Source organism: Beta vulgaris, chromosome 1 (assembly GCF_026745355.1).
Source record: "Beta vulgaris subsp. vulgaris cultivar EL10 chromosome 1, EL10.2, whole genome shotgun sequence".
Taxonomy (NCBI): Eukaryota; Viridiplantae; Streptophyta; class Magnoliopsida; order Caryophyllales; family Amaranthaceae; genus Beta; species Beta vulgaris.
Window position 1 is genome coordinate 48,793,296 of NC_079202.1, and position 23,805 is coordinate 48,817,100.

Below are 23,805 nucleotides of genomic sequence, written 5' to 3' on the forward strand. Positions count from 1 at the left end.
TATATTGAGTCAAACTTTGTTGCAAGATTGTGTTGGAAGCCAGAATCGAGTTAAGAGTAAAGTTATGATTCGAATTGTGTATTATGGGATAAAGTCCGAGATTTAAGTTTGTATATAGAAGATTTCATTTAGAATTACTTACAATATAGATTATTCTTTTGCCATGGAATTTGAGATTGAAGGACTATGTAATTGAAGTCTTATTTAAAGGATTTTGTTTTGTGGGTCCATAACCCATAGGTCCAGGATCGTTTTATAGGTTATGATTCCGCTACGAGTAAATATTTAATTCGAGGTTTATTAAGCGTTGGTTGTGATTAGTAAATCTTAATTGTGTTTAGCTAACAGCTCGGGAATCGGGCTATTACAAATGGTATCAGAGCAACCCTGCGACCGTGCGCTGAGTTAGCCACATAGCGGGGTAAAAGATTGTTGGGAATGTGTATATGTTACTTGGGTAATTAGAGTTCAAGTTTTGAGCTATAGAATAAGACTAAGAGTCTAGATTTGTGTAAAACTTTGGGGAATAAGAGTATGGAATTCGAAGTTGTAATTTGAGGATATTTGAAATTTATTTGTTGGGAATATTGTGAACTTTTCATAGAAGTTTAGTAAGGACTATCGGAGGATGTAGTGCTTGATATATAGATACTTAAGGTTGATCTATGAGTTTATGTTTTGAAGTTTCGGGGACGAAACTTAATTTAAGGGTGGTAGAGTATAATAGCCTGAATTTTTAAGCAGGTTCAAATATTTTGTTAGATATATTAAGTCTTCATCAGGCTTTGATCCTTTAAGTAGTTAGAATTCTCTCCAACATCATACTAGGACAAAAAAGGATAAGTACTATCATTCTTAGTGGTTAAGAAAGTAAGTGGATAAGAACTAACATTCTTAATGGTTAAGAAAGTAAGTAGATAAGAACTCACATTCTTAGTGGTTAAGAAAGCTTGTGGATAAGCACTATCATTCTTAATGGTTAAGAAAGGTCAAAGAGGATAAGCACTATCATTATTAGTGGTTAAGAAAGCTTTGAGAACCAATAGACAAGTTAGAAATCCTTGAGAGCTTATTCTTTAAGATTATGAAAATCCCATAGAGACCGTTTCATCACATAGCGATGAACTTCCAGTTAAAGAGCCTTTCGGGGTTGAATCCGTGCTCAGATTCTAACTAAAATTGATATATGACATGCTTGGGATGTCTTAAGGTTATAATGGTCATTTATGCCCATGAATTACGTGGCTCAATAAGGTAAATTCCTTACATAGTAAGATCTGGCCCACCTGAAATATCAGTTCAGACCTATCCTCAAAGAAAGCCTCTTAGCAGCTGCTTGAGTGTCGATCTCTTAAAGATCTTTTCATGCATGAAAGCCAACATCTCAAGCTAACATATGCAATAAGAATCACCCAGAAAATCCAAGAAACCGACCTCACCCAGAAGAGGTTTCCATCCCCCATAGGTACCGCCAGAACAGGCCCTATAAAAGGGTGTCATGGTTTTTCGTCCTTTTCTCCTAAATATTCTTCTTCAACACCTATTTCTCTTTCCATACAACTCTTATAGACATAATTCCTTAGTGTTTCAAGCTTTTAGTCGAGTTTTCAAGCTTTGGGAAATTGTAGAAAACTTCAAGTAGATTGATGTAAGTACATCTTTGCATCTCTCTTGTACTTAGCTTAGTTATTTATGTTTTAATAGCTTGTTTAAACTGATCTTTAGCATTTTTACATATTTAGGGGAAGCTATAGGAGTAGTAATCAATTGGATTAATAAGTTTCATTGAGTTAAGCACCTTTAGTGAAGGTACACACTTGGTTTAGTTTCAACCTAGAGATTTTCCTACCTATAGTTAGGTGATTGTTTCTTTCTAGTGTAAAACATGTTTATGAAATGAATTCACTTATGATGTGTATTTTATTATGTGTATATTGAGTATATAACATGGATATAGCATGCTAAGGTTCATTGGATATGTTTTATTTGACCTAAACAACACTTGTACACTAAGTCATTACGATTATGCTTCTAAATCGAATGTGTTTAGTACATGTACTTGTGTAGTAATGGATAATTAGTAATCTCTCGATAAAATTTATGTCTAAGTATTATTTAAGTCTCTAAGACATAATTGGTTAAGTTCAATTAAAGTTATTACGTTAAAAACCAGTTTCAAGTATAAAATCCTAAATCTTCTCAACTATCAAAGTAAGGGTAATTGAAAGGAGTTGATAAGAGTTCCGAGTATTAAGGATGAATTGATAAGAACTTTGAGTATTGAGGCTAGATTAAAGTATGGATCATTAAAAATCTTAAATTATATATATGAAAGTGAGGCGTGAACATGCACCCGAGTTAGGGCGGGTATAGCCCCTAACTGTTGCCTTCCAGGAAGGGCGAATTATTCTTGGCGTTATAGGACATGTCCGGTTAAGTCTTGCAAGCAGAAAAATAAAAGGTGGGGTGACGAAACTCAATAGTTTGGTGACAGCTGGTACAGCGTGGTACCCCTCTCCATTCGCGTTCATGCAAAACGATTTGATTTTGTGAAACTATAGTAACGGAGTTGAAGGTGATTATTATTTGTTAATATAACTATGATTTTGTGAAACTATATTTTTTTCTTATAAACTTGTATTTTCTATTAGACAGTGTGTACTCATCTTTGCTGATAGTTTTGTCATTACTGTGGCTTGTCACTTGGTGGGTGGCAGAGTCAAACTTTGTTGCAGAATTGCGTTGGAAGCCAGAATCGAGTTGAGAGCAAAGTTATGATTCGAATTGTGTATTATGGGATAAAGTCCGATATTTAAGTTTGTATATAGAAGAGTTTATTTAGAATTACTTACAATGTAGAGTATTCTTTTGCCATGGAATTTGAGATTAAAGGACTATGTAATTGAAGTCTTATATAAAGGATTTTGTTTTGTGGGCCCATAACCCATAGGTCCAAGATTGTTTTATAGGTTATGTTTCCGCTGAGAGTAAATATTAAATTCGAAGTTTATTAAGCGTTGATTGTGATTAGTGAATCTTAAGTGTGTTTTGCTAGCAGCTCGGAAATCGGGCTGTTACAATTAGTGAGGAAATGAAGACAATTTTCTTTCATTTGACATCCTTACCTAATACTTTGCTCTTACTTGTGCTACATGAATTAGCTCCTTGTTTACAAGTTTTACTAGTTTTTCACACGTGCAAAATACACGGGAGGTTTTATGTAGAAATGATTTAGAGTCGTGTATAATGTACGGAAATTGCTTCGTATATTAAGTAGTTGTTTTATTCGATATATAGTACATCCGTAATTATTAGAATTCATTTAATTAGTTAAGGCTAAAAGAATATAAAATGTAAAATTATATTTAATATATATAAATATCCTTTGTTACAACATTTTAAACTTTAAAAATCTTGTACTCGTGATATATACATTTATAAATAAGTAAATGAAACAAAAAAACACATTAAAATGTGGGGGAATACTTTGTTTATAAATTTAAGATTTTAGGATGTTTCTCCTAAAATCATGGTTTGAATAGTACTCCCTCTGTTTTTCATCATCCTCATTAGAATCTTGACACTGTTCATACTTAGAGAGAATCTTTTTAATTTTTTTAATTTATAAGAAAAAAATATAGTCATGTGGGATCTTGTTTGATTCATCTCAATTAGTATATTATTAATATTCAATCATTTTATTTGTTAATAATGTATAATGAAAGATATTTAAGTTCAAAAATGTGCGTTGGAATAATGTAGTACTATATTATTAATAATAATATAAAATTATTAATAATAATATTCAATTAGTACATTATTAATATTCAAAAATGTGTGTTCTCATCGGAATAATGTACTTCTATATTATTAATAATAATATTTAATTAGTACATTTTTAATATTCAAAAATGTGCGTTCTCATTTAAACTAAGTTCAAAAATATATTACTAATACACGATATAAAACCACTACTGACATTCAATCATGCAACAATTTTCACCCCTCTCTCTTATTAAACTATCTCATTACATATTTTTATTTTTTGTATGATATGATTATTCGAATTGTATTAAAGAGCAATCTCAAAGTTTTATATAGCATGATTTTCATCACGATAAATGAGGTTATCTCTCAATTTCTAAGTAAAAGATTTAAATAGACAATCACTCAAGAAAATCATATATATATATGACAAGTTTTTGTCTTGATTTATCTTTTATCTCTTAATCACCATATGACCTATACTTTTCCATATTCTTTTTGATTTTTAGAATTGTATTGTAGAACAATCTCAAACTTCTATATTTATATTGAAACATATTCGTGAATGAGGTGTATCTCAGAATTTTAGGTTGAAATATTTATTATGGCCTTATGATTTAAAATTTTAGAATCTTGTAATGAGAATAGTTTAAAAAACTGGCTTATGATCACCCTTGTGCTGCAAGATTATGACTAATAAATTATGTATAATTAGTAGTATGATTGTTCTTATTTTCTTAGGATGGACCCTAAAAAAATGGACTTGCTTAGGGTCATTTATTTAACTTTAACTAACGTATTAGCGGTAAAACTTGTCTCATAGATACGTAAATTCTATGCCATTATTCTTATAGTCAATTTAAATGTTTATATTAATTTATTTACATACAAAAAAAAGTATAGTCCCACTAATGCCATGGTTCTCATGTGTGAGTGGACAAAATATATGCTGATAATAAATTTGATTGAAAATTTTTTAGCATAGGTTTTTGACCCGTGCAAATTGCATGGGATTAATAAATTTAAGATTTTATGATAGTTCTCCCAAAAATATGTTGTAGAGTTCATAAATATTTAAGAAAATATTATAATTAATCCTATGTACTAAATATAATTTCATCACAGTAAAGAGTTATTACGTTTTCCATCATTTTTTTTTTTTAAAAAACATGTGAGTTAATTTATTAAATAGATAATATATTTCATTTATATATCTTTCATTAAGATGCTCCGAAGGAATTGAGATCTAGATTTCCTGCACCAAGTCAATAACTCTTTTGGACTGAATTAATATAAATTCAGTTCAATTCAGACAAATTCATTTCAGTTCAGTTCAATTCAAGTCAGTTCAGTTCAGTTTAGATCAGTTCAGTTAGTCTCCAGTCATAGTTTTCATTCATTTCAGTTCAGTTAGTTTAGACATATTCATTTTAGTTCAGTTCGGTTCGGACTAATTCAGTCTAAAAAAACAGAGACAAATTTATTAAGATTTCGTATTGTTAGATATATCCAGTAAAGGGCTCTTATGAGTTAACAATAATGTTGTTTTCTTATCGTAATGTAGCACAGTCCACAAAATCTTTCTTCGGCTATATCAAAAAGCATACATCATATATCAAGTACGTACATTATGCATCAAAAAACTAAAAAAATAAATCAATTTTTTAACTTGATAATTAGTTATGTATATACATCAAAAATAAAAACCATAGTAATGTGTTTAAAATTTTGTATTTGTTTTTATATAACCTCAATGTAAGCAACAATAAGATATCATACTTTATTATCAATTCTTTATATAAAGATTTATATACGGTACTTTATAAATTGTTACACTTTATAGCAAACTTATACAATTGTTTATATTCAGATTATTCAGGGACTTAAATGAGATAGATTATTTCTTCCTCTTCTTCCTTATATTGATGTGCCATATACTAAACTTCTTTATGAACAATTATCCATTCCCAACCACCATTCTTCTTCCTCTTCGATTCCCCAGCAAAAACCTCCAAAAATTAATTTAAGTCCAAAAAATACGTGTACTCATCTTCTAAAATTTAGAGATTTCAAACAAATCAAATTACCTTTCCCTAATTCATAAGTAGATACGTTTTTAATTTATACTTTAAAGCCATATATTATCTATCAAAACTATACTCCAACATCTTGAATTGTTATCTTCTCAAATCATCGTTTTAGCAACAACGAAAATTATAAAACTCATGCATGTGGGTTTTATGAAGAAATTAAGCCTTTGATCTTAATGTTCTTTGCATTTGAAGCATGGTTACTGTAGTCCCTCGATACAACCAAGGTGTAAATCATTCGATCTATAAAGTGAAGGAGAATTAAAGACCGCATGCAAAAACCGCAAATCTATGAAGGAGTTGTCTTCAAATGGAGTTCGAAGAAATTATCTAAATGGGTAATATAAGTTGGAATTATTTAGTAAGTTTTTTTAAAAAAAAAATTGATTTTCGTTTAATTATGATGAAATTTCCATGATTTTATGTTTGCATGTAGTTTTTAGCCATTAAATATCATATAGTCTATACAAATATATTAAAAGGCGTTCCAATCGAAGGAACTGTGTCACATGTCACTCTTCTAAACCTTATAATACACGTTTATAATCTCATTAAAAAATATTGACAATGTGTAGTTACTAGGATTTGAACACATAACATTTGAAATGAAATGTGAGAGTTTAATCACTAATCCACTAAAATTCCAATGCTTAATGTTTCAAAGTAAAACATTAAAGTCTTATAATTATATGTAACCATAAAGACATATACAAACTTTTTGATCTCTAACACTTTTATTAAGTAATAACATTTGCTTACCTCAATTCCATGAAATCATTATTTTCGTTCCTAATTCCTTAGAATTTCTTTAAAAAAAAAATTATCGTGTTATGACATTCATTTTCCAATTTTCCACTACACGGTATATTACAGAAAGCTAATTAATTCAATTATGACATTTATGAATAATAATATATTTGATAATTGAAATGATTCTGGACATCACCCGGGCCAAATTACTAGTTATAACACTGAAATGAGTCGTATAATTCTTAAAATTGATAGCAGTGAGTGAGAAGAATTAAGATTGAAATTATTTCAAACAATAACATGAGGTTGGAGTGAAAAAGTGAGTATGCCAATCTATTGAAAATATTCTAATTTATTACAGTTCGTGAGAAATCTATTGAAAAAATCAAGATTCTAAGTTTTAACATTTAGTGAAAAATTAATTTAATATATTAGTAGTATAACCGTCAATTAGCAATTTAGAACTGAGATTGAAATTAGGATGAATGCACATTGTAATTTTCTGGAGAATATGCAGGGAGAGTTCATGTGGCATCTCCAGAATATGGTGATGCTGCAAAGAAGATAAACGTAGATTTTCTCCTAGTGCAGAAATTGTTCTAAGTTATGTCTGGTTTTCAGGGAGAGATAGATGAAAAAAGTATGCAAACACACAACAGGGTTCTTATGGCCTGATGTATATCTTTGAAGATTGAATGTGGGTGCGAGTATGAGTTTAAAAGAATAGTTGGGTGAATGAAAATGCAAATTGTTGGACATAATATTGAGCGGTTATTTATAGTATTTAGAAGAAATAAATTACTGGGAAGCAATAATCATGAAAATCGTGGGGATATATCTCAACCCAAATCAATTATGGAGATATTCTCCTATAATTTAGGCATAATTAGTAGCAAGTTACCATCTAAGCATTATATTGTCCATGATGACCGGAGATTACACAATGCGCCACCACATCAGCGATTTTGGAGCTTAACACTACAGGTGGCATATAACTTCTGAGGATCAATTTGTAGACGAGATTTGGCAGAATTAATATTAACTTGACACGTAGGATAAATGTACTTACCTTTATATATATATATTATATTATAAATTTGTAACTTGGTATGTTTGCACTTAATTGATGTTACACTACATCTACTACCACCAGTAAACAAGATACTTGAATATCCTACATCATAGTGTTAGTACCATATCAACACACATCAATCACAAAATTCAAACCAATGCATTATAGAAGTATATTACAAGTCTTAATTCAAAACACAAAGATATGATAAATAAAGGAAGGGGGATGATTACAGAAATCAAGCCAAGTATGGGACTGAAGTTGCCTCTTTGACTTAACCTATGAACACATTTATATTTCTAAGCTATGTCGACGTTATCCTTTCCTTACTTGTATAAACAAGCAAACAGTATAAAACATATAATTTGTCTGTACTTTGCTGTCTAAAACGCCATCATTATCAATAAAATTGACTTCTCAACTTGTTCCTTTTTTTTCTGGCCAATAACATAATCCAAATTATTACAATAATTGAGAACAACTGACTCTAATTTGCTAACTCATAGCAGCCTTTCTTAAAATACAGATTTCTCAACTTGCTTGAATAGAAAATTTTCCATGCCAATTATGCCCATAAGTTACATCAAATTTTTTCTTAAAAAAAAAACTCCAATGTCTCATCCACCAACTCCTCCGCCCCTGAGGAAAATAAAAATATAAAGAAAACCCACTCCTCTTAGTCATTGAGATTCCTACATGAGACTCTCTTCTTTGGAGTGTAAGACTTGGCTACATATGCATTTACAACCTTCTTTACCTAAATAACTTAATTCAATACAAACGAGTTTGTAAACATTAACAAATATGATTTCACGAGACTTCTCCAAACTTACATGGTGCCCCCGATTCTTGACAATTAGTGTTTTAGATGACAAATTTATTATATATATATGAAGCTTGAAAACAATAATGCAAAGCTCATTAATTCTCTGTCCCGCATTTATGTGTCACTACTATGTACTATATTACATTATTTGCATTATTTTTTTTATTGTTGGTTTTAGTAGTTGGTGATATATATAGTCATGATAATAAATTTATATGTAAATTTTGTAAAAAAAATTCATATTATTACATGGTAATGCAACTTGATTTCGAGTTGCATTTCGAGATTTATGACTTTATGAACAATTTTTCGCTATCACTCAATACCGCCTCTAGAGCAGTACTGAATTGTAACGAAACATTTTTTGAGAAAAAATTAATAATTGAAGTGTATATATATTAATTACCATGGAAATTAAGATGTAACTTGCTTTACAAATTTACCCATTACTTGTTTACCATAACCATAATCCTTATTTTCTAGCAAGCGGATAGTTAATGTATATATGCATGTATTATTAATATAAACTCAAAAGAATATGCACATATATATATGATAATGCATGAACATGTATAGGACAGAGTTTTAATTTATTTTATGACATCAATACACTATACCAAGAATTAAAGGGCACCATATATATATATATATATATATATATATATATATATATATATTATATATATATATATATAAATTTGGAAAAATTATATCTTAATAATGCACTCACCAAATTTAATTTTCAATATATTTTATATTATTATTATTATATGGGCCATAAACGATCAGCAGACGTTTTAACAGGAGGAAGAGCCAATTTCTTAGAGCTGTTGATGACTAAACCGGAAGAAACCAAGGACCGAACCGAGCCAGACCGGGGGTTCGTAACCGGTGGAGTCATAGAAAACCACCCACACCGGATTGCACTTCTGGGGCTAAGTATAGAACTCAACAATTTAGACCGGTCCGGTAAATTATTTTGTACCTCCTCCGGTAACACGAGGGTAAACCGTTCTGAACCGGCCATAGAATGTCCGGTCGAGTGTGACCTAGGAAACTTCCCTACAATAATCTTCTTCACGTCATTACAATCATGATACTCCTCCTCCTCCACATGATTATCTTGATCATGATTAGAGCCGTCAGATTGATCAATTTGCGTTGTATCAGGATTAATAATATTGATGATACTATGAGGCTTAGTTATTGTACCTGATTCAGGCTCTAGTGACTGTCTACAAATAGGACATGTAACGTGAGTTGCAAGCCATTGGTCAATACAACGTGGATGAAAAACATGTTTGCAACCTGGTAAGAGTCTTAGGGCTTCAGCGTCTTGGAATTCATATAAACATACGGCACATTCTAGCTCAACTTGACCTTTGCGGTGTTGTTTAACATCTGCGTAGAAGTACGTAGGGATGGACTTGATCACCTCGGCGTCGAGGCCATGGGTGGCGAGTTGGCCATCGGAGGTGACGCCAGGGTTGATGGGGATTACGTTAAGGCCGAAGCAGCCGGCGGAGAATTGGCGGAGGAAAACGGCAAGGCAGCCGGTGAACATGAAGATGATTCCTAGAATTATGATTATTATGGTGGATGGAGTGAAGGGCTCCCCTGCGTTTCCTTTGAAACTTTCTTGTTGAGCTCCTACGTATGAAGGTGTAAGGAGGAGGAATAGGAGGATTGAGAAAAGGATGTGTTTTTTGTGGTGTTGCATTTTTGGGATTGTATTGATGGTTTAGGCCTTCAGGGTAGGGTGTGTTTGGAATGAGGGAATAATTGAAGAATTGAAGAAGATGATAGTAGAGTGATATAGTATTTGATGTTATCTTATTGTAATGTTTGAGATGTGGAAATGTTGACGTGCTGCCCAAATGTAAGCAACATGGGCAGCGTTGTTAGTTTTAGGTGTGTTTAGGAGGAGGTTACATCTTATAAAAAGTACATTGTTTTGCTAAGCGCAAACTTCTATTATCTATTTCTCATTTATTGTTCAATATATCGTTTACTCATATTATTGTTTCTGTTATCAAAGAAGTATATGTTATATGTTTAAAATTAAAATATATTTAATTTGATTATATTATCACCTTTAATTTTTTATATCAAAAAGAATCATATCTTGTTAGATTCATTATCGTTTTTAAAAATATTTATATTTTCTAATTTTATCAATACGAAATTTGTGTGTAGTTATGATGAAAAAAAAAAAGCAGACGAGATGTTATTTGGCGAACAAAGAAAGTTATATTTTTGCAAAACAATATTAAAAGTGTAGTTAATATTCATTTTTCTCTTGTCCTATGATCTGCCCTTTTTGAACCTCTTCTAATACAATTTCGAAACAAACTCATATTGTTCCTCCTGATTTTAAACAATGTTTGAATTATTTTGGCTCTCATCCAAAGGCTATTTATTTTGTTAGTTATTATAGTCTTTAGAACATCGGAAAATAACGTAATTTTATTTATAATTTTTTAGAATAGCCAGAGCATAGCACTTGTATCAGGAATGAATTGCTCGTATACTCTTGGTGAATTTTTTCTTCAATATTTTTTCCTTAGTAGGTCTCTGACTCTCTTTGTCCATGATCTCTGTTCAATGGCATCCCCTACGTCCCTGCTATACCAAGTTAAATTTTGAAAGCTTGGTCATTTGTTTTTTTTTTTTGTCTGCTAGAGTTATCCTTCTAAATTGTTTTGGAAACTTTAACTTGCTATAATCCCAAGCATATTAGTTTGTTTTGCATCTGCTCTTGTTGCATGAACTTTATGGGCCTCATAAACGGTCTCCTGTTGGCTCAATCTCAACAAATCGGAACGACAATAATCAAGTGGTGATTTAAATCCTTTAAGACATTTATCATTTATCCGTAGATTATTCAAACCCGGCCTTATAGATGATATCAGAGCTCTATTGGCTCTGTGAAATGTGACTTGCGAAGAAGAAGAACAGCTTGGTCGCGAGTCGCGACCTGCTTCGCGAGGTGCTGCAGGGTGATTTTTTGAGCGGCTTGGCAGAATGTGCGTCGCGAGTCGCGACGTTCATCGCGACCCAGGCGCGAGTCGCGACCTAGCTCGCGAGTCGCGAGCTGGGTGTTTTATCGCGGTGCGCTAGGGCGATTCTTTTCGTCCGGTTTTTTTATTCGACTTACGACTTGTATCTTAGACTTCATATAAATATGTTTTGTCATATTTAGGGCTTTTTACCACAAAAAAATTAGAGAGAGAGATTAGAGAAAACACAATAGAGAAAATTAGAGAGAGTCTTTGAGATTCAATTGGAAATCCATTCAATTGAATCTTGCCTATTGTATTTGTAATCGTCTCGTTCATAGTGAAACAATCTTTTCCCCTGCCTTGAGGACGTAGCTATCACATTGATAGTGAACCTCGTTAAATCTTGTGTGTTCTTTATTTGTTTTCTTGAGTTTATTGCTTTGATAATCGCTTCCGTTGCAACAAACTTGGTATCTAGAGCTTGAGATTAAAATCAGCGTTAGGGTTTTGGGAAGATGAATACGATGAACTCAAAGATTGATAAGTTTACGGGGAGGAACAGTTTCGGGCTATGGCAGATAAAGATGCATGCTTTGTTGAAGAACCAAGGCATCTGGAAACCTCTTGTCAAGAGTGACAAGAGTGGAGCGACAGGCGGCCCTAGTGAGGCCGAATTGGAGGCGATGGAGGAGAAGACTCATTCCACGATTTTGCTGTGCTGGCAGACGATGTGATCACAGAGGTTGCAGATGAAATCACTGCGGAGGTCTGTGGGCGAAGTTGGAGAGTCTCTACATGACGAAGTCACTCACCAACAAGTTGCTTTTGAAGCAACGGCTGTTTGCCTTGCGTATGCAAGGAGGTACGTCTCTAAGAGATCATTTAGATCAACTTAATACTATTTTACTTGATTTGCGTAATATAGATGTTAAGATTGAGGATGAAGATGCTGCTTTGATTTTGCTTGTTTCACTTCCACATTCATATGAGAACTTTGTTGAGTCATTTGTTGTTGGGAGAGAGACTGTGACCCTAGAGGAGGTGAAGTCAGCACTTTTTACTAGGGAGTTGCGCCATAAGGCGGCAACGACTGAGAGTGGTGGAGATTCAGGGGCTGGGTTGGTGGTGAACTCGGCTAAGGGGAAGGGTCCTAAGAAGAAGAAAAATTCTAAGGGTAAAGAGACCAATCCTAGGAATGTCTGTCACTATTGCAAAGAACCTGGCCATTGGAAGAATAAATGTCCCAAGAATCCTAAAGCTTCCAATGCTAACATTGCACAACAGGATACGAAATATGACTCTGAAGAGGACTTAGCACTAGCTGCTGTTGATGTGCCTAGTCCGCCTAATCGTTGGATTTTAGATTCGGGTGTTCTTACCATATGTGTCCACATCGTGATTGGTTTACTTCTTATGAGTCTTGTAATGGTGGTAATGTTACTATGGGTAATGATGCTGCTTGTAAGGTTTGTGGGGGGTTCCATCAGGATAAGGACTTCGGGGTGAGATTCGTACATTGATGAATGTTAGACATGTTCCATAGTTAAAGAAAATCTGATTTCTCTAGGTGTCTTAGATGAAGGAGGTGTTTACTTTTTCTGGCTCGAATGGGGAACTAGTGTGTGGAAAGGTTCGAAGTGGTGCTTAAGAGCACTAAGTTGGGTACTCTGTATGTGTTACAAGGTACTACTCTGACTAGTTCTGCTAATGTTGCATCTACGAGTTCTGAGGAGATGACTAAGTTGTGGCATAGACGACTTGGGCATATTGGTGAACGCGGGATGCAAATATTATCCAAGATGAACCTTCTTGATGGCCACAAGGTGAAGAACCTTGAGTTTTGTGAGCACTGTGTGTTGGGTAAGCAACACAGGACTAAGTTTGGGAAGGGGCTGCACATAACTAAGGCGAAGCTGGATTATATTCACTCATATTGTTGGGGGCCTGCTCGGGTAGAAGGTATAGGAGGATTCACTTATTTTGTGACTTTTATTGATGATATCTCCAGGTACTGTTGGCTTTATTGTTTAAAGCATAAGGGAGAGGCTTTTAAGACTTTTGTGCAATGGAAAGTCTTAGTGGAAAATCAGACAGACAAGAAGGTTAAAAGACTACGTACAGATAATGGTCTAGAATTTGTTAATGATGAATTCAATGAGTTCTGCAAGGACGCAGGGATAGTGAGACATCGCACTGTCAGAAAAACACCACGGCAGAATGGTGTTGCAGAACGCTTGAATCAGACTTTGCTGGAGAAAGTTCGATGCATGCTCTCTAATGCAGGGTTGACTAGGAAGTACTGGAGTGAAGCCGTGAAAACGGCATGTTACTTGATAAACCGTGGTCCTCATACAGGTATTGACTGCAAGGTACCTTATGAGGTATGGTCTGGGAGAAGTGCTGAGTACTCTGGTTTGCGTGTCTTTGGTTGTATGGTCTATTAACATGTGAATGAGGGTAAACTTGAACCAAGGGCTAAGAAGGGTTGTTTTTTGGGGTATGGAGATGGTGTGAAGGGTTACAGGATTTGGTCCCCATCAGAAGGTCGTGTTATACTTAGTAGAGATGTTACTTTTGATGAAAACACTATGTTTGTATCTATTAACAAACCTGCAGGTGAAACTGATGAGAGCGCAGATGAAGGATTCTGAGCAAGTAGTTGCTTCAGAACCTACTCCACAGCCACAGGTTCGAACTCAGGGGAAGGATGATGATGCTCCAGTGAGTTCTCCCATTGTGGGGACTAGTCAGAGGGATGTAGTTGTTGTTGATGAAACAGCTGATGTTGAGTCTGATCATGAGGAAACTGTTGTTGAAGGTCAGAAACGACCTAGGAAGAAGACGCAGAGACTGATTGAACAGATAGAGGGCCAGAATGTTCCTGGCCGAAACTGTTGTGTAGAAGAGATGGTTGGTTATGCACTACATGTAGCTGAAGATATTGAGTCACCTGAGCCAATGTCCTACAGGGAAGCAGTTTCTAGCAACGAATCAGCTAAGTGGATAGTTGCTATGAGTGAGGAGATGGAGTCTCTTCACAAGAACCAGACATGGGAACTCGTGAGGATACCACAGGGTCGAAAGGTGGTTGGTTGCAAGTGGGTTTTCAAGAGGAAAGAGGGAACTTCATAGGGTGAAAGTGTCAGATATAAAGCCAGGCTAGTTGCAAAAGCGTTCCGTCAGAGGGAAGGGGTCGACTACAATGAGATTTTCTCGCCAGTGGTTCGTCATACCTCTATTAGAGTGTTATTAGCAATGGTAGCACATTTTGATCTGGAACTTGAGCAGTTAGATGTGAAAACAGCTTTCCTACATGGGGAGTTGGAGGAGGATATTCTGATGAGTCAGCCAGAGGGGTTCGTTGTTCCAGGAAAAGAGAAGTTTGCTTGCAGTCTGAAGAAGTCCTTGTATGGACTTAAGCAGTCACCCAGACAGTGGTACAAGAGGTTTGACAGCTTCATGGTTGAGCATGGTTTTGACAGGAGTCCATATGATTGTTGTGTTTATCACAGCAAGGTGGAGGACGGTTCATATATTTATTTATTACTATATGTTGATGACATGCTTATTGCAGCAAAGAAGAAGTCAGACGTGTTGAAGTTGAAGAAGCTTTTGAGTTCTGAGTTTGACATGAAAGATTTGGGAGCAGCAAGGAAGATTCTAGGCATGGAGATCTATAGGGATCATGGACGGAAGAAACTTTTCCTTTCTCAGAAAAGTTATATCTTGAAGTACTTGACAGGTTTGGTATGAGTACTGCAAAATCTATTGATACTCCTGCTGATGCAAATGCTTGTCTTTCTGTTGTGCTTTCTCCTCAATCTGATGAGGAAAAGGAGTATATGTCTAAGGTTCCGTATGCTGGTGCTGTTGGTAGTCTGATGTATGCTATGGTTTGCACTAGGCCAGATTTAGCACATGTTGTTAGTGTTGTGAGCAGGTTTATGACTCAACCAGGGAAGGAACACTGGCAGGCAGTGAAGCGGATTTTCCGCTACTTGAAAGGAACGGCTGATGTGGGTCTCATTTATGGGAATGATACTGAGTGTTTGGTGACCGGATATTCTGATTCGGACTATGCAGGTGATATAGACACTAGAAGATCGATGACTGGGTATGTATACACTCTAGGAGGGTCTGTGGTTAGTTGGAAGGCTACCTTGCAGTCTTCAGTGACTTTGTCTACTACGGAGGCTGAGTACATGGCTTTGACTGCTGCAGCAAAGGAGGGTATATGGTTACGTGGTTTGGTTAGTGATTTTGGTCTACACCATGATCGTGCGACTGTGTATTGTGATAGCTTGAGTGCAATTTGTCTTGCCAAGGATCAGGTGCACCATGATAGAACTAAACACATTGATGTAAGGTACCATTTTCTGAGGAGTGAGAAGAGGATAGTGGTGAAGAAAGTTGGGACTGCAGACAACCCAGCTGATATGTTCACCAAGCCAGTTGCAGTTCGTAAGTTCAAACATTGCTTGGACTTGTTGAACGTTGATAGTCACATATGAACTTGGAGAGGTTGTGCCTCAAGGTGGAGGCAATCCCGGCCCCGGGATAAAGTGGGCAAGCCCGGCATCGGGTCAAAGATGCAACGCAGGAGGGAAAGAGTATCTCGAGTACTGTTGGAGAGATACGTGCTTGGTTGATTGTTTCGAGGTGGAGTTGTGTGGTAGATGCAAGTCAAGGTGGAGATTTGTGAAATGTGACTTGCGAAGAAGAAGAACAGCTTGGTCGCGAGTCGCGACCTGCTTCGCGAGGTGCTGCAGGGTGATTTTTTGAGCGGCTTGGCAGAATGTGCGTCGCGAGTCGCGACGTTCATCGCGACCTCATCGCGACCTGGGCGTTTTATCGCGGTGCGCTAGGGCGATTCTTTTCGTCCGGTTTTTTTATTCGACTTACAACTTGTATCTTAGACTTCATATAAATATGTTTTGTCATATTTAGGGCTTTTTACCACAAAAAAATTAGAGAGAGAGATTAGAGAAAACACAATAGAGAAGATTAGAGAGAGTCTTTGGGATTCAATTGGAAATCCATTCAATTGAATCTTGCCTATTGTATTTGTAATCGTCTCGTTCATAGTGAAACAATCTTTTCCCCTGCCTTGAGGACGTAGCTATCACATTGATAGTGAACCTCGTTAAATCTTGTGTGTTCTTTATTTGTTTTCTTGAGTTTATTGCTTTGATAACCGCTTCCGTTGCAACAGGCTCGATTTTCGTTTTACTTCATAGCCCATGTTTTTCGAGAAGTTGGCATAGTAGTTGATTTTCTCTCTAAAAATGTCATACTAATTCTGCTAATATGGTTGACTTTATTGTTGGAGTTAAGCTCATATTACAACATGTTATTCTTCTTGATTCATAAAGTTATTTTCTTGAAAGGAGGATGACCTAAACGCTATTTATATTTTTTTAAAATAAAAAAAACTTGTGATATAATTTAACCTAAAATTTGTATTTAGAAAAATTATATATCACATTATATTATGTAATTAAAGACTCTTGTCCACCTGATGTGAAAAGCAAAAGAAACCCTCTTATTACAAAATTCATAAAAATTACAAATATATCTTGTTGAATTAAGCCTCAATAAATTATATTTGATTAAATTGGACTAAATTGTATGAAGCTACATAAAACTCAAGCGAATAATTAAAAAGTAAGTCCGAAAAAATAGGTACATAGTATACTATATATTAATATATCTACGGTTTTCTTTTAGTTTTAGGACGGGTCTACATTTTTGTTTAATTATACACATTGGATTTTACCTTAGAGACATGCCATATACCATCATTTAATCCAATTCGATCACAATCTAGATTTATATTCGTGATGCCATGTCACCAAATACGGCTTTATATGACAATTTATACGAGTATTCTTGAGGACTTGTTTTTTTTAAAAATAGTGGTTGGGTTTTTAACTTCTTCACTATTAAAGTATAGTGTTGTCATTTATGAAGAATTCAAGTAGTATTTGAATTCATGTGATTAACATATTCTTAGCAGAGATAATAATTTAAATAATTGCTTTAACACTAATTTGAGTATTTCCCGAGTCTTAATCGCTTAGATTGCTTAGTATTATTTTATTAGATTTGGTTTATAACATTAATGTATGATTTTTGCAGCTGTTTTTATACTCGGAAATTTCTAGATCTGATTAATCAGAAGAGATATTTGTCATGTTTCTTAAATTGAGTCTAGGATATGGCATATGTTCAATTAAGTAAGATCATATTGGGCAAAAGTAACTAAGTGATAGACTAGTGTTAAGTGTTAACTTAGATATTACAACTTTTATCATACACCTGAATGTATTGTGAGCATGATACACCTAAGGTTGTATTATTGCTAAATGAGCAATAATTACAAAATGATAAAAAGTTCCAAATGAGCAAACAATAGATGTGGGTGTACGATGTACATGGTACACCTGGGTGTAAGGCGTAGAGTGAATGCACTTCTTAGATATTAGCCGTTCATAATTCGCTATTAAAATGTACTTTCCGTTTCTTTTTGTTCTTTCAATTTAGAATATTGACAGTATTCAAAATTAGAGAGGATCTTTTAAATTATTCTCAATAAATATAAAAAAGAAAGTATAGTCATGTGAGCACTTATCTAATTTGCCTCAATGAGTATTTTATCAATACTAAAATCATTTACAATTAAAGAATAAAAATAGTTAGGATTAAAGAAGTATGAAAAACCGGCACAGTCAAGACAAAAACAACAAGAAGAAATGGACAGAGTAGTTTTCAATAAAGAAGTTTTATACCTAAACTAGTTTTAGGACCCGTGCATGATGCACGGGAGTATTAATTGCTTGATAGCATAACTAATGATCAATAAAAATAATCAAAATAACGTAACATATTTAAATAATCATATATGAAGGCATCAAATTGTTATTTACAGAAATGATTTTTGTAACGCAATCTATATGTTTGAAAACACTTCCTTGTAAACTACGTTTGTTGTACTTGTACGCACTCCGTGTTCTTTGTCAAAAGGAAGTATCTTCAGACCTTTTTTGCTCGTAACTCTGGAAACAGCAACATAAAATTGACCATGGCTAAAAACAGGTCTCGGGAGATACAGGCCTACATGAGACAAAGATTGTCCTTGACTTTTATTTATAGTCATAGCAAAACAAACCATTAAAGGAAATTGACGTCTCTGAAATCTGATAGGAAACTTGGTGGAGTCCGACGGCGTCAATGTCATTCTTGGGATAAAAACTTTTGCACCCACATTACTTCCGGAAATAACAGTAGCTTCAATAACACGATTACCTAAATGATTGACGACTAACCTCGTGCCATTACATAATCCAGATGTTTGATCAATATTACGTAGAAGCATAACGGGCGCACCAACCTTTAATCGTATGCTATGATTTGGGAGACCAGAGCATTTAATTGTATTGAGGAATTCAGTGGAGTATATTTCGTGGACTCCAAAGTTTCCTTCCTCTTTGCTTATAGCATCCGAACTCAAATAGACTTTCTCTTCTCCTGGAATAGTAGATAGAACATTATCATTTACAATCTCCACTATCTCATTTGTTGGGGCCAAAATAGCTCTTTCTTGAAAATATTTAGCTTCCCAAATATGTTCCTGTAGGTCTGGATACGTGCTTTCAACAATTGCTAAAATCGGATCGGCCCGGGATCTATAAGGATATCTTTTGCAATCTCGACGACGGCTTCACCATCATTAGGACCGCCAGCATTTCCATCTCCAACGCTTAGTATCCACTCTGAGAATTCTCGCAATTCATCAACAGAAGATTTTGAGGAACTTGATTGTAATCTCATATTGCGAGTAAGTGTAAGGACCTTACACGAATCCCATAAGTAAGACGAATTAACGGTGGCGAACACGATATCCTGCCTACTTCCCTTTGGTACAACTGGTAATATCTGCCTGAGATCACCTCCGAATACTACCACTTTACCTCCAAATGGTCGATGCAAGTTATCCCTATCAACAGACCTCATTATGTCCCTCAAACTTCTATCAAGTGCTTCAAAACAATACTTATGCATCATCGGAGCTTCATCCCAAATGATAAGTTTTGTCTTGATGAGAAGATCAGCTAACTCCGACCCAGGGCGAATTCCGGCGCAAGTAGAATTTTCATTTACATTCAAAGGGATACCAAATCTAGAATGAGCTGTTCTTCCACGTGGAAGGAGGAGAGAAGCAATTCCACTCGAAGCTACTGGCAATACAATTTCGCCCTTCTTTCTTATTGCAGCACATAATGTTTTCCAAACATATGTTTTACCCGTCCTCCATAGCCGTAAACGAAAAATAGACCTCCTTCTTCACTCGAGACAGCATCCAATACTTCTCGATAAATCATCGACTGCTCATCAGTTAAACCTTTATACAATTTGTCGTGTTCCACGGTCATTTCCTCAATGTCATATGAAAGCTCATCTGCTATAAGCTTGTTTTGTCCTTCAAACATGATTAGTTCATCAGGAAACGGCATTTCACTGAATCTACGCAAGCTGCTACCATTACTTTGGAGCATGGTTTCAATCTCAGCCAATGCAAAAGATTCGATTTGATCATCGGTTAAATGCAGGTCTGTGAAACATATAAACAAAACAGTAACCTATATTAAGAATGCAAATTGCTAAAAAGTATGGTTTTTGACTAAAAATATTTTCGTAGTTATTTACCTTTATTTTTTTGAAGACAACGCTGTTTGTAAAGTATGTCATCAGATAATAACTGCCATGTCTTATGCCAAACTTCCTCCGGCTTCGACATGCTACCAGATAATAGTAACATAGAGAACAAATGTCTTAGATAATACCCTGATTCTCTAAAACTTGCTTCTGTTATTGCATCGACATATTCCTTGTCATCATCAAGTAAACCCCTTGCATAGCAAGCTTCCTTGAATGTAGGACACACTACACCATCAACCGTTCTAATGTCTTCGTAGCATGTCGCGCCTTTTACAAAATTTAATAAAGTTCTAAGGTAGAACTTCTCTCCAGATCCAGGTGAGACATGGTAGATTCGTCCTATTGTGACACCTCTAGATCTTGGGGTCCACTCTCTCTGTGCCTGTTTCCAAACAAATTTTGTAGGGAACTCCACATAAGTAAGCTCCCTAGCTTCTTCATATTTTTGGTTACATTGCATCCAAGCAGGAATTTCGTATTGTCAATATGAGGTCTGTCTAGTACGGATTCACATCCGCATGGTCGTTAAACAAAACGGTTTGTTCTCCCGGTAGATGAAAACTTAATCTTTCAACAGCAGGGGTTCGATAATGTATGTTGAATCCAAAAATCCTCCAAATTGCTTCACACGCCGAAATATATCGGCAATCATAGTACATCTTTATTTCATCTATTTCTTTACCTTCACCTTCTTTCTGTTTATCTTGATAAGCCGCAGCCGTAACCCTATCATATCCCTTGTTTATATATTTGAACAAATATTTAATTGATCTAGATTGATTACACCATTCAACGTTTATGTGTCCTTGATATTTACGAAGCAATTCAGCATTATATGGGACAACATACCGATTATCAAGGTGAACCCCACTCTTCTCAACTGTAGATCCATTATCTCTTCGTCTGTACACTGGATATCCTTCATCATCTACCTTAGTTGCCTCAATAAACCTCTTGGGAAAATGCTTACTGCATTGCTTGTCAATCATACACGGAGCATTTGTATTTGCTGAGCCACATGGACCGTGCATCATGTACTCGCTTACTGCTTGATATAGTTCTGGATCTTCAGATTTATCAGGCAACTCAGCACAAATAATCTTATCAATATCTGAAGCAACAGGGTATTTGTCTCCCTGATGCATGAACAACAAAATATGAGCGTGCGGCAAACCACGCTTTTGGAATTCAACTGTATAGACCACTGAAAATAAGCAGACAACAAAATTAGTTTTGATATTCAAGTTAAATAAAAGATATAAGATAGCAATCCAATTAAAAATAACATATAATAAAAATAATAATAATAAATAAGGACGATGTCTAACATACCAGCCCTAACCCTGCCAAATATTTTGCCATCTTTCAGATCTTTCACCAACTGGTCTAGTTTCATCTTAAAAACTCGACATATGATGTCTGGCCTATCCTCTGGCCTTAGGCCTCTTTTTTTTACAAATCTAGTAATCTCAGGCCACTTAGGATTACACGTAAATGTTATGAATAAATCTGGATAACCATACCATCTGCAAATAGCCATCGCATCTTGATAGTTTTCTCTCATATAACTATGTCCTCCTGTGAAGGAAGATGGCAATACTATACGACTTCCAGTCGAAGATCCCTCGGTTTCACCTCTCTCGACAGCACCTCTTAAATTCTTGACATTAGCAGCTCTCAAGCTTTGTTGGTTGTGTCTAAGAAAAGACAACCTTTCAGCTTCAATCATTGTGTAAGCATCAACTATGAATTGTTGTAACAACCTTCGAGATAATAGTATTGTTGCCGCCTCCAGAGCTCGGTCTTGTATTCTGTATGCAAAAAACTCACGCATTGTGAGTTTAAACCTCTTTCCTGTTGAACCGTCTGATGGAGTCTTATCCCTGTGCATAATATCTGTTCTAAATCCATCTTCTCCGTATGGAAATAATAGTGGATATTGCATAGCGAGGTAAGAAGGATGAAGTTCGGAAATTTGTTGTAGCTTTCCACCCTTCGTTTCGATAATTATATCTCTTTTGTCGGCACTATCAATATCTCCTACGATAAGTGCAGCTACTTCTGATGTTGTTGGCAAATTATAAGTTCTGCCATCAGACTCTCTTTTGCCAATAAGTTTTAATTTCAAATTCTCACACGTGTTAGATGCAAACCTATCCCTAGCCATTCTAAAATTATGAGCTAAAGGGTTATTATGATCTAACATATCTTGTAATTCTGCAACTAAGCGATCTTCAAACTTGTCTGGGTTTGATGTACTGGTAAGACATAATGAATAATAAGTTAGGATTTGAAAAGGAATATATAATTAAACAATTAAAGTTACAATGATACTTAAATCCATTTACTATGTTGTACCTTGCAGCTGTTTTCCTGTTCTTTATTTCATCCTCAGTATCATATATGTACAGCTGAGAAAACTTTGGTCGTGCACCATCAGCAGGCAATAAAGTACCTATTAAGTGATGATTTTGACCACCAATTTTATAATTATATGGACCTCGACCTTTAGATGTAGGTGCAATAATCCTTCCACCCATTGATGTAAACGAATACATCATATTATATCCTCTTATATTTTCAAGAAAATGGTTGCTTCTATTATGTTTCTTCTTCAATAGATCATAAATAATTTGAGGTGGATGTTTTAGCAGAGGTAGCTGAACCTTCCCTTGCATGCAACACAACGAAAACTTTGGCTTGATGTTTTTGGATTTCTTGTTAGCTCTCTCATTGAACCACATTTCCGCGCCACAAAACTCACATACATGTGTTGGGTCTCCTAAATCTGAGTAGCTCTCTGTCAAAAAAACAAAATCAGTAATAAATATGAGATATAAACATAATTAAGAAGACAACACAATAAATCATAATAATAAGTACGACATTTCGCATGATATGCAATAGTTATTACAAATTATATGCCAACCTGTAACGATATCCATATAATTGACGTCGTTGTCACTATCGTCTTCTGTAACACAGTCATCTTGAACGGTAGTATTTGATTGGTCATGAGAACTTGATGCAATATTTTCATCTTTATATAACAGTCATAAAAAACAATCATTTTAGATACGATGTTAAAAGTACTTCAAATATTAGATACTTGTATTTAATAAGTAAGTAATAAATTAATACCATTTATAATTCTCCGTGTAACTGATTTAAGGATATTTGAACTTCGAACCACATGTCTCTTAGATCTAACATTACTATGAGATTGTGCCAATTCCAACATGTCTCCAGAAATCATAGAGCTGCCTATTAATTATTGCGTTTTAGTTAATATAAAAAAAAATCGATGTAATTATAGAATACAATCAATTCATTGAATAGTACAGAATGCATACCTCGAGCTCTTTTTTCTAACATAATCTGCTTTCTATTACTTCTGGCAATATCAGAAGGAGATTGTGTGGCTAAAGTAAATGTCAAATAAATATCTTCATTAGATTTTGCATTTTAATTTTATTTAATCGTTTAATATAAATAATAATAATTACATATCGGAATGTATGTAAAGCGTATACCGTTAATAACAATGCTGGTAGGATTATTGTTAGAAATAACTGTGTTTAG

The 23,805-nt window shown here is 34.8% G+C and overlaps 2 protein-coding genes and 1 pseudogene across 2 annotated transcripts; 1 reads left to right on the forward strand and 2 right to left on the reverse strand.

Annotated features, from left to right (window-relative positions):
* Positions 1-9,190: 9,190 nt before the first annotated feature.
* On the reverse strand, positions 9,191-10,400 carry LOC125492276 (E3 ubiquitin-protein ligase ATL6-like). Its single transcript, XM_048634487.2, has one exon. The coding sequence runs from the start codon at positions 10,221-10,223 to the stop codon at positions 9,270-9,272; it is 954 nt and encodes a 317-aa protein (XP_048490444.1). The 5' UTR covers positions 10,224-10,400; the 3' UTR covers positions 9,191-9,269.
* Positions 10,401-15,254: 4,854 nt separating this feature from the next.
* LOC125492272 (secreted RxLR effector protein 161-like) lies at positions 15,255-16,016 on the forward strand. Its single transcript, XM_048634472.1, has one exon. The coding sequence runs from the start codon at positions 15,255-15,257 to the stop codon at positions 16,014-16,016; it is 762 nt and encodes a 253-aa protein (XP_048490429.1).
* A 2,436-nt stretch (positions 16,017-18,452) lies between these two features.
* On the reverse strand, positions 18,453-22,154 carry LOC104899017 (uncharacterized; annotated as a pseudogene).
* Between the last annotated feature and the right edge of the window lie 1,651 nt (positions 22,155-23,805).

Excerpts from the sequence above, each read along its gene's own strand:
- LOC125492276 (XM_048634487.2), bottom strand. The coding sequence starts at position 10,223 with ATGCAACACCACAAAAAACACATCCTTTTCTCAATCCTCCTATTCCTC.
- LOC125492272 (XM_048634472.1), top strand. The coding sequence starts at position 15,255 with ATGAGTACTGCAAAATCTATTGATACTCCTGCTGATGCAAATGCTTGT.